The sequence below is a fragment of the Penicillium concentricum genome (assembly GCF_028827145.1).
Source record: "Penicillium concentricum strain IBT 3081 chromosome Unknown utg000002l_segment0_segment0, whole genome shotgun sequence".
In the NCBI taxonomy this organism is placed as follows: domain Eukaryota; kingdom Fungi; phylum Ascomycota; class Eurotiomycetes; order Eurotiales; family Aspergillaceae; genus Penicillium; species Penicillium concentricum.
This window is the reverse complement of record NW_026622755.1, coordinates 9174232-9188074: the sequence shown is the minus strand read 5'-3', so window position 1 is coordinate 9188074 and position 13843 is coordinate 9174232. Positions and strand designations below refer to the sequence as shown.

At 48.8% G+C, this 13843-nt stretch overlaps 5 protein-coding genes across 5 annotated transcripts; 2 read left to right on the top strand and 3 right to left on the bottom strand.

Annotated features, from left to right (window-relative positions):
• Positions 1 to 1000: 1000 nt before the first annotated feature.
• Positions 1001 to 2799, top strand: N7517_007211 (asparagine--tRNA ligase DED81; the record flags this gene model as incomplete). The annotated part of the gene is made up of 2 exons (XM_056724941.1): positions 1001 to 2601; positions 2673 to 2799. 2 exons carry the CDS (start codon positions 1001 to 1003, stop codon positions 2797 to 2799), a joined length of 1728 nt encoding a protein of 575 aa, XP_056581191.1.
• A 369-nt stretch (positions 2800 to 3168) lies between these two features.
• Positions 3169 to 3390, top strand: N7517_007210 (uncharacterized protein; the record flags this gene model as incomplete). Its single annotated transcript, XM_056724940.1, has 1 exon — positions 3169 to 3390. The coding sequence occupies one exon, from the start codon at positions 3169 to 3171 to the stop codon at positions 3388 to 3390; it is 222 nt and encodes a 73-aa protein (XP_056581190.1).
• A 1920-nt stretch (positions 3391 to 5310) lies between these two features.
• N7517_007209 (uncharacterized protein) lies at positions 5311 to 5785 on the bottom strand (the record flags this gene model as incomplete). The annotated part of the gene is made up of 2 exons (XM_056724939.1): positions 5311 to 5521; positions 5685 to 5785. The coding sequence occupies 2 exons, from the start codon at positions 5783 to 5785 to the stop codon at positions 5311 to 5313; spliced, it is 312 nt and encodes a 103-aa protein (XP_056581189.1).
• Positions 5786 to 8196: 2411 nt separating this feature from the next.
• On the bottom strand, positions 8197 to 8382 carry N7517_007208 (uncharacterized protein; the record flags this gene model as incomplete). Its single annotated transcript, XM_056724938.1, has 1 exon — positions 8197 to 8382. One exon carries the CDS (start codon positions 8380 to 8382, stop codon positions 8197 to 8199), a length of 186 nt encoding a protein of 61 aa, XP_056581188.1.
• A 2681-nt stretch (positions 8383 to 11063) lies between these two features.
• On the bottom strand, positions 11064 to 12299 carry N7517_007207 (uncharacterized protein; the record flags this gene model as incomplete). Its single annotated transcript, XM_056724937.1, has 3 exons — positions 11064 to 11781; positions 11921 to 11980; positions 12097 to 12299. 3 exons carry the CDS (start codon positions 12297 to 12299, stop codon positions 11064 to 11066), a joined length of 981 nt encoding a protein of 326 aa, XP_056581187.1.
• Positions 12300 to 13843: the final 1544 nt, after the last annotated feature.

Genomic DNA, 13843 nt, shown 5'->3' with positions numbered 1-13843 from the left:
AAAACATTAAAAGGGGGAGAGTGGGTTAAGGGGCCGGACTAACTCTCTATATTGATTTTATAGGAAGTTATATGCAGATTTTCATTGGATTATACATTGAATATTGAAATCTAGAATATATAGGATATATAGGAGATATAGAATATAAAATAAAGAATGAACAAATATAAAATAACATTGATTTTCCCCAAACTTCGAGTTCCCGTGGCTCCTGCAGAACTGGATCAGGACCTAATCTCCCCCTGACAGGTTCATGGGGTTATTATAAACTGGAGTACGGAGTACGGAGTAGTACCTACAGGACATCTTTTAAATACCCTTCTTTTAATCTCCGCCTCTCCGGGAGTCTGGGTCCCGTGACCTTTATATATCTATCCAAGACTGTATCCCGAACATGTCTACATCATTATATCATTACGGAAGTACTACGGAGTAGATGGGAGAAAGCTATCCAAGTAAGGTTCTGACTCGACTCGTGGATGAATTTAGACTGTTGATATGCTTCGAATGGGTATATCCTTTGATATACTATAAGAACGGATATACTGTATGTTGTGCGTCTTATGGGTGAGCAATATAATGATAAAGATGGATTTAAATCGGATAAGAATCCATGTTTAACATCTAATACTTCGGAATAAATCAGTCAGCCTTGGATCATAAGCCAAAAGAATATACTCCGAAAGATATCCGAGATATACTGCCCGATGCCTCAGGCACCCGTGGGGAATCCCGCATCTATCGGAAATTTACCCCTCTACCTCAATGTGCGATTCCTCCCTTGGACAACTTGCAATTGGGAAGAGATAAGAGTTCCATTCTCTGCGTATCAGGTGAGTCTGTTCTTTGTCACATTCTAATCTGTCCCTGTATCCCTTCAGCCTTATGGTGTATGACTCACAGATTAGACCCTATATTAATTTATTATCTCTCCCACAGAACTCTCCCGCCACAACCCAATTAATTAAAGCCTGGGGCTGCAAGGAATAGATCAAAAGTCATGCCTACCATCTACATCGACGAAGACGTCGGGAGAGACGAGTCCTCCGCCACCGGCACCGAGACTGCCCCCTACAAGACCCTTGTCCACGCCTACGTGGAACACCCCCCTACCACTGAAGGCATTCAGTACCTCACACGCAAGTCCCAGACCGACGCCGCCGGTGAGGATGTTGACCCCGCAGCCAAATTGGAGTGGAAGCCCGCCACCAAGTCGGCAATGAAGAAGGCCAACAACCTCTGGGAGCAGCGCAAGAAGAAGGCCGCCAAGGAACACGAATTGGCCATCCGCGAGAAGGCCGAGGCCGACAAGCGCCAGAAGGTCCTTGAGGACGCCAAGAAGATCGTGATCAAGGAGGACACCTCGCTGCCCAAGCCCGTGCGCGTTCGTCTGGATGTCACCGACCCGGCCATCGTCAAGCTGCGCACCACCGAGTCCGATGAGGCCGGCACCCGAGTGCGCGTTCTGGGCCGAGTTCACCGTGCCCGCGCCCAGAAGGATGTTGTTTTCATCACTCTTACCGACGGCTACGGATACCTGCAGTGTGTCCTGACCGGCGACATGGTCAAGACCTACGACATCATGACCCTCACCCTCGAAACCTCCATGTCCATCCACGGTGAGATGCGCGCCGTGCCCCCCAAGCAGCACGCACCCAACGACCGCGAGCTGCACGCCGACTTCTTCGAGATCATCGGCAAGGCTGCTGGCGACAAGGAGGCTATTACCACGCGTGTGGCGCCGGACGCCGACCCGCAGACTCTCTACGACAACCGCCACTTAGTTCTGCGTGGTGAGACTTCCTCCTCCGTCATGAAGGTTCGCGCCGCTACTCTGCGTGCATTCCGCAAGGCCTTCGAGGAGACCCGCATGCTGGAGGTCACCCCTCCCGCCATGGTGCAGACCCAGGTCGAGGGTGGCAGCACTCTGTTCGGATTCGACTACTACGGCGAGAGCGCCTACCTGACCCAGTCCTCGCAGCTGTACCTTGAGACGTGTCTCCCCTCCCTGGGTGATGTGTACTGTGTGTGCCCATCTTTCCGTGCCGAGAAGTCGTTGACCCGTCGCCACCTGTCGGAGTACACCCACATCGAAGCCGAGTTGGATTTCATCACCTTCACTGATCTGCTCGACCACCTCGAGGATGTGATCTGCCGTGTTATTGACTACACTCTGGCTGAGCCTGAGATTGCCGCATATATCAAGCAGCTCAACCCTGACTTCAAGCCCCCGTCCCGTCCCTTCCGCCGCATGAAGTATGACGATGCTATCCAGTGGCTGATCGAGCACGAAATTCCCAACGAGGAGGGCCAGCCCCACCAGTTCGGTGACGATATTGCCGAGGCTGCTGAGCGTCGCATGACCGATATCATCAACCAGCCCATCTTCCTGACTCACTTCCCCGCCAATATCAAGGCCTTCTACATGAAGAAGGATCCCGAGGACCGCCGTGTCACCGAGAGTGTTGACGTGCTCATGCCCGGTGTTGGCGAGATTGTCGGAGGCTCTATGAGAATGGACAACTGGGATGAGCTGATGGCCGCCTACAAGCACGAGGGCATGGACCCCAAGCCCTACTACTGGTACACTGACCAGCGCAAGTAAGTTTTGATATCTCGCATTTGTTCCTGTTTTCTCTTTTATTCGACCATACTAATTTTTCATCTAATAGGTATGGTACCTCCCCTCACGGTGGCTACGGTCTCGGTCTCGAGCGTTTCTTGGCCTGGCTGTGCGCTCGTTATACCGTCCGTGACTGCTCATTGTACCCCCGGTACACCGGCCGTTGCACTCCTTAGATATGTCGAAAACAAAAAACAAAAAGTATAAGCATTATCATGATAGGTACGGGAATGTAGCATTGGTGCTACAGTGGAAGAATGAAATTTCTTTCAGATCAATTAAAACAAATTATGTTTCTATGTTATGTACCCAGGTACGGAGTACCAATGTATATCGGGCTTTTCTCCTTGAAAACACGGATATCGACCTAGACCTAGCCATACCCTGCAATATTCTTTAAACTGATGCTCACTGGCACAATCCACACACTACAGCCTCCGGACAGCATGTCTTCCACACACATCTCTGTACATATATGCACAGCCCACCCATGAGCAGTGTTCGACCATATAGGATCTCCCTGAATATAGTTTCCAAACCCAATGATGCCCAATCTCAAAATTGTTGCCGCTGCCGTTGAAACCCAGCCCAAGACCCTGGCACCTGGGATTACAAAACCAACCAAAACGGAAGCATGCAGATGCACACAGCCTCAAATCGAGTCCCGTCTGCATAGAGGTTTGGCTATATTCGCAACACAGCTTTTCACGCGCGGTGTCACACGATCTGTCGTGCTTTCTGCGTCGACATCGCCCCCTGACCGGTAAATCGAAGGTGGATTTGATGTTGCTTTTGGCTATTGGCTTTTGGCTTTTGGCGTTGGCGTTGGCGTTGGCTTGGTGCTGGCGTTGATGCTGGTGTTGGTGTTGGCTTTGGCGTTAGCGATAGCTTTTGGTTTGGCCTTCGCTTTGCCGTTGGCATTGGATTCGGCGTTGACGTTGATAAGAGGTTTGGATTTTGCTCTGGCTTCCAGTTACAACAAGCAAGGCCATCGATGGGATCTGGTCGTGACGGTGATGCTGATCTGCTGCGAACCAGGGTTCCGATCAGTGGGGAATGGGGGACGGGTGTTACGGCATGGCTGTGATCGAGGATGGGATATCAGTTTGTCATATGTGTATAGAAAAAGATCGGAATCGAGATCGAGTTGGATGAAATCTGGTCTTGTTCACGGGGGATCGAATCGGTGTGGTGTCGTCCTACTGTAATCGTCTCGGGTCGCGGGAAACCCTGTTCCTAAACAACCTCCTCTCATCATCATCATCCTCATCTCTCGCGGCCGACGATGGAAGATGGGTTAGTACATAATTTTCTTTCAAAAGACAGGGACAGAGAGTCTTGGACTCTTGCCCCTAGGAGATGGAGAGGGAGTGAGAGAGGAAGGGAGTCTTGGTCTCTCTCTATCTACAGAGGCGGACCGTGCAACGATGAGTCTCAAGTCGATAGAACTCTGAGATGGGTTAGTACAGCCTCTTTTCAAAACAGAGCAAAGCCTTGAAGTATCTCTAGCATCGGAGAGAGAAGAGGAGCGTCTCCGTCTACAGGAAAAGAGGCGCGCAGCGCAAGGGTGATCCACTACACCCTGGGCTTCCATTGCTCGAAACCACACGGAGATAGAATCCGTGAGCCCACAGGTCCCATTCCACTCGACCCCTTCGAGAAACGCCCAAGCAGCCCTAGGTCTCTAGCAACAGAGATTCCGTTTCCACTGTTCAAAGGAGTCAGAAGAGAACTGCGTCCGTGTTTTGGACCGGGTACATCGTATAGGCGCGCGTAACATCGACGGCGTACTTGTCCCCCATTTTCACCTTTCTGACGTTCTGACAACCACAATTCGCCCCCATGACAGACAATGCAGCTGAATCTCGGCTCGGTTCACCCACATGTCCCGCGTTGTTTAATCCGTCGATGTTGATGTTCGTATTCTTTTTCCACTCCTTTCTTTGTTTCATTCGTCTCATCGCCGGGATCGCTTTGCCGTGCACCTGCCAATGGGCTTGCATCGGGGTTCCACACACTTTGGGTTAGTGGAATGCTGCTGTCACTAAAAACGTGTTGGCTGTATTTCACTCTTCGTACCGGGGTTTGGTAGGTATTTTCAACTTGACATCCAGGGCGTCCGGGGCATATAGACCTTACCAACGACAAGATCACAACTGCTGGCTGAACACCTCCTGTCATTGCCACTGGGTACAAGTACTTTTCTTTTCCTCTTTCCTGCTCTTTCAGTCGGACACACGTCGTCATTTTCCCTTTTCCTTTTCAACAACCCTATTCATGCATATCCCGGGCAATACTAGGTTGATATGCCATGTGACAACACAACACACCTGATATTCAAATCCCGTTGGGCAAAATGTCCCAGGAAAGAACATGGGTGTGGGCCAAAAAAAAAAAAAAGGAAACGGCGTCATGAGCTATATCGTCTACCACTCGACTTGCAGGATTTAATTTGTCTTATGTCTTTTTAAGACCTAGGCAAAGCAAAAAGGAGGGCACTCTCATGGTTGTTCTCCCAAGAAACATCAACATGCATGAATAGTTCATTATGTCAACAACCACCATTTCAACCTGGAATTCTCTGGGCCACGCCCTGGAAAACAAAGAAAGCAAAGAAACACCGAAAGCTGAAAGCCAACTACAGCACAGGTTGTAATTGCAAGGTTGAAAGCTGAGTTGTGCGACGTTCAGATCTCGTCCTGGACGCGTTGAATGGCGACGTGGATCTCCTCGTTCGACGCCCCGGAGCGAATGAGCGAGATGATCCGAGAGACGGACTCGCTATGAGCGTCACGCACGACGGAGACCAAATCTTCCAGGAACTTCCGGTAGTAGTTCAGGTCGACTTCCTGCTGGCGGATCTCCTGACGGCGCTCAGGTGAGTCGTTGGTGTGTTCGCTGTGGGGAGGTCACGGGGTCTCAGCTTTCGATCATTTAAGTGTTGCCAGAATGGGGTTTGTTTACGGGCAGATGCGTTTGGGAGAGAGAAACAAGTGAGAGAGGGAGGTAACAGCGAATGGAGGAGGTCTGTTGCAATTCGGGCGGAAAAACGACTACTCACCTTGCATTCTCCCTGCCTGACAACTCGGTCTGGCGGCCTCCGCTGCGGTCTCCTGGGCTTCCGTGGCCGTTCGTGGAGTTGGCTGCGGTGCGGTCTGACATCTTGGGTTGAACTGGTTCAAGTATGCTGTCAAGGGTTCCTATGTTGGCAAAGGTTTGCAGATGGTCTTGGCTATCGTGCTCGAAGCTGATCATATGACGGTTCCTGGTATCCTCCTGTGTCTACCTATAAAATATCACAACTTCGTAACGGTTAACAAGCAGACTACTGGCGTTGGGAGAAATCGATAGATTCTAGTGGAACGGGGGCGAAAGGCTCAAGAAGGTGAAGTATGAATATTGACCAGGTATGAGGGGTTGGAGGGGGGGGAAGCGGTCGGCCATACGTGTTTATAGGCAAGTGTCACCCGACTTGAAGGTAGATGGGGCTTATATACATAGAATTCGTAGAAAGGTGGGAAGATGGGACTCGACGAAACTCGAGAGGTCAAAGAGAGAAAGGTGGGACCTTTCAAAAGAAGGTATTTGGGGGGACAAGGCAGGATTGCCCCCAGTCTATTTGGTCCATACAAGGCCAAAAAGACCTGAGGTAAGACATATCAGGCGTGGGATACATCTGAGCTAGAGCTCTCAAGCCTGTGCCTTTGGTTAACACATTCACCAGGTAATTTCAATCGACAAATAAAAACCAATAAAAAAAAAAGAATTGCATTGTAGTTGTTCACGATTCTCGAGACCTCGGAATGGGCCCCGGACAAAACTGCCAGCCAATCGTCGATCGTGTTTTGCTCCACGAACGTTCAAGTATCATATTTGAACCAAAGCCCGTTGGTTCTCATATTATTTTATTTTCCAACCTTTTGGACTTTGAGCTCAGATCCCGGTCTGTGGTTTGCTGGAGAATTGCGAATTTCGGGGCCCTGTAATTCGTTGCATTCGCATCTGTATTCGGATTTGCTGAGGGCTCGGATAGATTCTTGTTTCCAAAGAGGCAAGACCTTCTTTCATGCATCTGTGGCGATTTTGGACCTTCTGCCAGAAGTAGTTTGTTCAAGTCGCGCAGTGGCAATGGTTGCTCAAATAGATCTCGGGAGACAGGAGCAGCCAATTGGGACAGCTAACACTTTATCTGCGGGTAGACTCGAACTAACTCCAAGCAGACTGACCGCAAGTTTAGTAAAGATGGAATTCGACCATCTATGACGGAGATTCATTCCAACACGTGGACCTTTCACTATTCCTCGACGCTGAAGCTGGGAATACTGGTTGTGGAATCTGGAGAAACGTTGTCTTATCCAGTCGCAACCCGAACGGTTTCCTTGGGCACCCCTGGGAATTCGAGTTCCGTTTTCTTTCAACGTGAAGGAAGCAGAATGAAGAGGTGAAGTTCTCTCTGTCTTGTCTGGACAGGATTCAGCTTCCCTCTACGGGTAGAAACTGCGTGCTGACTCGCTCTTTCCGTTTAGGGTCCTTTGTTAGCGCCTTCCGTTTCTCCAACGTCGGGGATTGGATTCAGGATTTCTGTTCCTCTGTCAACAATCGAATCCTCCATACACACTGTATACATCGCTGTATACTCGACCGCGCCCATAAAGTTGAGCACGGTTGGCTCTTCTCGACATTGCATGATCTCGAAGATTTCGTTCTCGGTATCACGACCTCCGAAGTTCGAAACATGAGCACTACGCCTTGAATGTCTTCTGGGACCGTCTATGCCTCGGTCGCTGACAGCCCAAAAACAAAACAAGGGTTATAATAACCAGGCTCTGGTTATGGGGGCCATGGGCGCGGCTGGATGGGAGGGGCGGTTGACCAACACTCCATGATATTACTCAGTGCGGCAGTGTCTGGGAATTGGACCGAATACCACAATTCAAGGAAATGACACGGAACCACCATTTGATGTTGAGTCTGGCGTTGGTTTGTCCGTGACAGACCACCCAACCCAATTCCTGGCTTGATCGCCTCTGATGCTTCTGTGGGAGTGCGTTATGGCATCTGTCCTTTATACCGATACTTTTCCGTTGTTGAGTATACGGAAAAGCTCATTATTGCCGCAGTATACCGTGTCTCGAGTCCGATGGACACCTCGGCTGTTACCATCGTCGCCTCCGTCGTCACATCTGGGGTGTTTGTGGGGAATTTCCAGGGCTTGTGGGCTTGATGGAGGTGTTTCTTGGAACGGTAACGGAGACAGGAATGGGAGTGGGAACGAAAGTAAGTGAGCGGTCGTACAGTACCGGCCGTGGGCGTCGTCACGAAACTATTCTTTGTGGACGTCGTGGTGGGTCATCTTTGTGTATCAGTTATGCAGTATATGTGGTTCCGTGGCTGTTCAGGTCAAGGGGAATGATGTCTGTTAATCTTGCAATAGATGGGAAAGTCCGTGTCTGAAGACCGTCTTCGGGTCGGATGTCAACTTGGGTGGAGAGTCTCATCACAGAGTACAAAACACCGTGATCATCTGAGCCAAACGCGATAAGGGGAGCATGGATCGGTGATTTGAGGCCGTTTTATTCGGGCCATGCCGAAGATTGCTTCGGTGTTGTTGGGCTCTCGACGGGGGTCGTGATGGGCATCGACGTTGGCTTTTTGCACGGCGACAACGCGTCATCCTGTTTCCTAGGCATCCTGAAGAAGGGCAACGCATCATCATCCGCTGCAACTTGTGTGGCATCCGATCTGTCTGCGTCAGTCATTACACAGCACGGTCGGTAGGCTGCTCCCCGGGGCCATTTGGTCGGCTCGGTGTATGACCGAGGCAGTTTCTTCCTATGGTCGTTTTCCCGTCAATATGATACTTTCTTATGGTGACGGTAATGTATCATGGCAGGGTGGAGATGAGATTTGAGTGAAGCAGGTGCGAAGTTTCCCCACTTCGAAGTCTCTCGATCAGGCTCGATCCAAGTAAGAACCCCTGTCACCAAGTGACTCCAACCTTTTTCCGGTGGCAACCTCATCTCGAGAGTATACCCCGAGACTACCGCAGTTGCCATTCCTTCCAGGACATAAGCAGCCATCATAAGAAAGGTCAAAGTCTGGAGTTTTCCTACCCAAGAAGGAAGACAGGGAAAGCCCGCCCTATCATTCACCCCGTGCTGCCAATTAGATCCACCCGTCATGAGGAAAATAGTTCCTGGCGAGGTTATTGGGGGGCTCCACCAGCGCCAACATTAAAATACGCAATGAGCATCAGCATTGCGTGCCATGTACACCGAAGAGGAATTTGGAATCCGGACTGTGCTCCGCCAATATTCGAAGATGTTAGCGTCTGTTGGATTGAAGTTCTGGGCGTGAAGCGCTGAGCGAATGTCTGTGATCGGGCCGAACCCCATCTTCTTCACGGTCCAGACCTCATTACTGACCGCCAAGGTAGTGGCTTGAAACCAACAACAGCAGAATAATCCTCTCCATATTGCTCTCTTGCTGTGGGGACGCGTTACTGTCGTGTGCAGGGGGACCTGGAAAGAATCGTACGGGGGGTCAATCCTTGATAAGGGCTCCCATCCGTCAGCTCCAAATGTTCTTCCAAGGTTAGTCCACCCCTGGACTAAAGTTGGGGCTTGCTACCCTTTGGTTCTACCTTGTCTCTTTACATGGTGTTTTCTTTTGTATAACATAGACGATATTTTCTTACTCAGGTTCATCCACGGCTTGATCAGGGGGTTTGCATTTCAGGGCCGACAAACAGACTATTTCTATTCACAAAACACAGAGAGAATATGTTCTAAGAGCCGAAGTTATATGTGGTGAGGGGAGAGCGAGTCAGTGGCTCATAATATCCATAAACCCAGCCTCGGCTTCAGCCTCTCAAGAGCATCAAATCCAGTACCGACGTAAACCTTGGAAACTTGGAAGCCTTATGTAAAAGGCTTACATGAACATGACAGGGCAGGTGACCTAGAGATTCGACAGAGAATCGACATCGTTGTAGCTTCCAAGGTTTCTTTTACCATGGACTTCTTAAAACTTTTTTTTATAACGCATCCACGTTTATACACTCTCAACCTGAGGCAAATCGTCTTCCAAGGTTTAGTCTTCACACATCTCCGCACGTCGACCTGATATTTCAACATATCAAATTGTGTACAATGTGTAGTTATATCAATCTACACACGTGTGACGTAATCCTACCAATCAAGGCAAACCGGAACCCAGCTATCCTCTTTATCCAATTCCGCGAATCTTGGTATGAAGTCATGAGCCATACCTCTCAGGGGGTTGGAATGAGACGCCTAATATACACGTGCAATTCTAATAAGTAACCCTATCTCGCGCGTTGATTATATCTTCGCATCCAACCGACAACCAACGACAACCAACGACAACACAACCAGCCGCCATCTATACACATCAAAACATATGAAACGAAAACAGCATCGACAGCAACAAAAGTTAAAAGACAAATCCCAACATGCATATTTCCACCCTCCTCATCGCCTCCCTCGCTTCAGCGCAATCCGTCCACCGACAATTCGGCCCAGGCCCAGCGGAACTGGAATACCTCGAATACATCAACGGGGGCTCAAATAAGGTCTTAGTGTTATGATATCTGTGGGATATATAGGCTTGCTAAAGTTTTTTTTTATTCCCCTGGGCTGAGACTGTTTATAAGTCGGCTACGGGTACTATGTGCTACTTGACTTTTTCTGATTTCTAGGGTTTAGGTAGGGATATTGGGTTTCCTAGGATTGGGTTCATCTAGTGTCTTTATTCTTCATGAGACAGATGAGATAAAACCACGGCATTCCTCTTCCATTGTTTCATGTTTCTTTGTAGGGTATTCTCAAGTCAATATTAGTGTTATGTCCACCTGCCTTAGGAGTCATTTATTCCTCTTTGTTATGTTTCGTTTATTCATTAGACCAAAGTAACGCTGGAAGAGTAGACCGAGGCAGAGTTTCATTGGCAGACTGAGATTGACTATTAGCCCTAATTCGGCCTGACCCCAACTAGGTACGTTGTACATGCATGTGGACGGTACAAATGCACAGATAAGCACCCTAGATCTTTCGGTAGGTGTATCCACAAATAAATAAGCTTGAATTAAAGAATTACACTAAGATTGCTTAAATAATTGTTACCCCGGAGAGATAGATGAAAACAATTCCAAAAGGTTCATTTGATCTAGATACCAGAGATATCCGCATTAAGAAATCTATATTCGATGGGGTAGACAGTAGGGAATAAAATAAAGAGCAAAATCCATCATATCATATCATTTTCCACGCTGAAAAGTCACAGCTCGCTCGGACCCAGAATTCAAAGAAAAGAAGAAAAGAGATGGGGGCGAAATAAACCGGAAGGAAACAAAAAAAGGAGCAAAGATAAGCTGATCTCATTTCATGAAATAGCAACCAGTCCATTTTCTTTGTTCAATTCAGTTTTTCACACAGGTCTCGGCGGGCCGGCCGCCAATACCCCGCGCCATGCAGATAGGAGCAGAGCGTTTCTCATACGAGCTATGTTCCCACACAGCACTGCTGGCGGGGAAGATAGAGCCACTGTCCGAGACACCGATGGTACCGAGATCCTCATTCGCAGAAACAATGTGCGGGACGACCAGTTCGACGCCCTTGCTTACGCTCGTACCGGAAAAGTACGGGTTGTGGCGCGGGGGCAGAGGCCGGGACTCGTACATGCTGCCGAGGTAGTCGGAGGCGGTGCTGCTGAAAGACGAGGCCACGGTAGACGGGGTGTTCGTCAGGCCGGGCACATTGCTGTAGCCGGCACCTCCGGCCAGGGCGGGAAGGCTGGAGCTGCTGCGTTGGACGGCGGGGCGGGAGAGCATGGGCTCGCCGGTGCCACGGTGGAACTGAGATAGATAGTTCCATGCGTCGGAGGATGCCAGAGATGAGGCACTGCGAGCTAATACGGGCTTCCACTCGGTGGGGTCGAGATCTGACTTGGCATCATGCACGTGGCTGAGTATCCGCATGGTTGGGATTGAGTTGCTTGGCACCCTGGTTGGAGTCATTGGGGCCACGATAGTGCGTGGAGAGAGAGGAGGAGATGTGGGTGGTGTAGTAGTGGAAGACATGGAGGACATGGATGGTAATGATGCTGAGAGTGGTTTGCAGGAGTCTTTGCGGCGGCAACTATATAGATGAAAGGAAATAATCAGTATTCAAGTATCAAGATATTATGCAGGTCCCAAACAAAGGATGGAAAATTGGGAGATGGAAAGAAGAGGATATCAATGACTCTAAATATAGAGTCGGGGGAATTGCCACATACCTTTCGCTACAATATAACAAAGTGTTGTTGGGGACAGTAATCTGGTTCTCACACATGGCACTGGAAATTGAGTCAGCTTTATGTTCAAGAAAAGACCGGTGTATCACAGATGACGGCAACAGGCATGTGAGGGAAATAATCACTGCAGAGATAAGAGTTTTGGGCTGATCACATACCAAAAGTTCAAGAAGCTGGCCATGTCAAACTCAGTATCGTCCGAAGACGTAGATGGCTTGCTCGCTCCTCTTTGTCCCGAGCCCAGTTTGGCGATGTTGGCACCGGATGTCCCTCGTCGATGTAAAGCTGGACGAATAGACTTGGACTTGGATACATGAGGAGTAGAAGGAGAGCGGCGGTGGAAGGGGGCTGTTTGAGTCATTTGTGGCGGTGAAGGCATTCAAATGCCTCACTATCTTATCAAAAGAAGACTATCGCCGAGACTGGAGCAAGTGTGGAGCACAAGAGCCCCTGAGGGAGCACAGACTGAGGGATTTGTGGTTGAAAGGTGTTGATTCCAACTGGAATGTGCCGGGCCGGTGTAATTGGGAATACAAATGCTTGAGGAAAGACACCGGAGTATGTATACTGAGAAACGTGGGGTGAAGAAATAAAAATGCTGATAAGGTGGTTAGCATCTGACACACACGGACGTTCTCGATCCTGATCCAACAGGGTGCTATCTTTAGCCTATGAGTGGGGGGAGATAAGGGGAGGAACCAAGTCAAGATAAGAGTTGACATACCTATAGTATAAAGGTCTATAAAAAAAAATTGAGAGACTGGAGACGAGGGAGGTGATACAGGATAAAAGAGGGGAATTGGAACATATAAATACAAAAGTGGGAGAAAAAGGCCCTGAAGAGAGAGAGAGAAAACGTGCTGTTGTGGTAGGATGAGACGATCACATCTAGACTCTTTGAAACGGAGTGAGGTACCCAGTAAGTCACTTCCGATGAGGCCCGACGCCATTATGCACGCTTAAGAGTACCTCCCGGGTACTTCCAAGGTTGGGAACACGCAATCTAGACCAGCTGAGTCACTAGTGACGAGCTGTGGAGACCCCCTTCTATAATTAATCGGCCTTTTTTTATACATTTATTTTCTAGTCCAAATACAATATACGTTTCCTCTGGATCTGATCTGAATCTGGAGTACTGCATTTGTGCTTGTTACAGTTAGAATCGCCTGAAACGCACAGAGGTTTCCAAAGTATATCATCTTGCAGTAGCGCAGGGTCCATATCTCCGGAGGGGGTCGGATCTGGCGTGATCGGTAAATTTACATTCTTGACACTTTACAACTTCGTACTTGTATACTCCGTATGTACATATACCATGGAAGAACTACATTCTAAATGACGCCATAAATCCCTCGAGTTCAATCATTTCATATATGGCGTGAACTGGGTATGAACATATCATTGCCCATTATTCCCCTTTTTTTTTTCGATAGGTCTGTACCAAAGTAACATAATACTCCGTAACAGATAATTGCCGGCTACGGCGACAACGAAAATAGATCGGCGAAACGAGAATCTCTGTGGGAAGTGCCACGTCTATTACGATATAGGGCTTCGTCACAGGGGATCATTCCAGGCCTAATCGTCGATCCTCCGTGTTTCGGGTCTATGGGGAAAACCGGGACGTTTCGAGAATGATTTTCCCGGAAGATAGGTGTCTTCAATTCCTCACACATGACTTTTTGTCACTTTTTTTCCTTTCCCGTTTGCGTTCCGCTGGGTACCGATTTGGTTCCTTGGATAAGTCAGGTCGGGGTATAAAATCTCACAGGGCAAAGTTGAGATTGATTTTTTTTTTATTGTGGGGCAGGTGACATTCATAGAAAATACATCATAACACTAAAGCTTTGACGAAAAAAAATCTGCTAGGTGATGCTGACGTTTGTCTCGATTCTGGGTATTTAC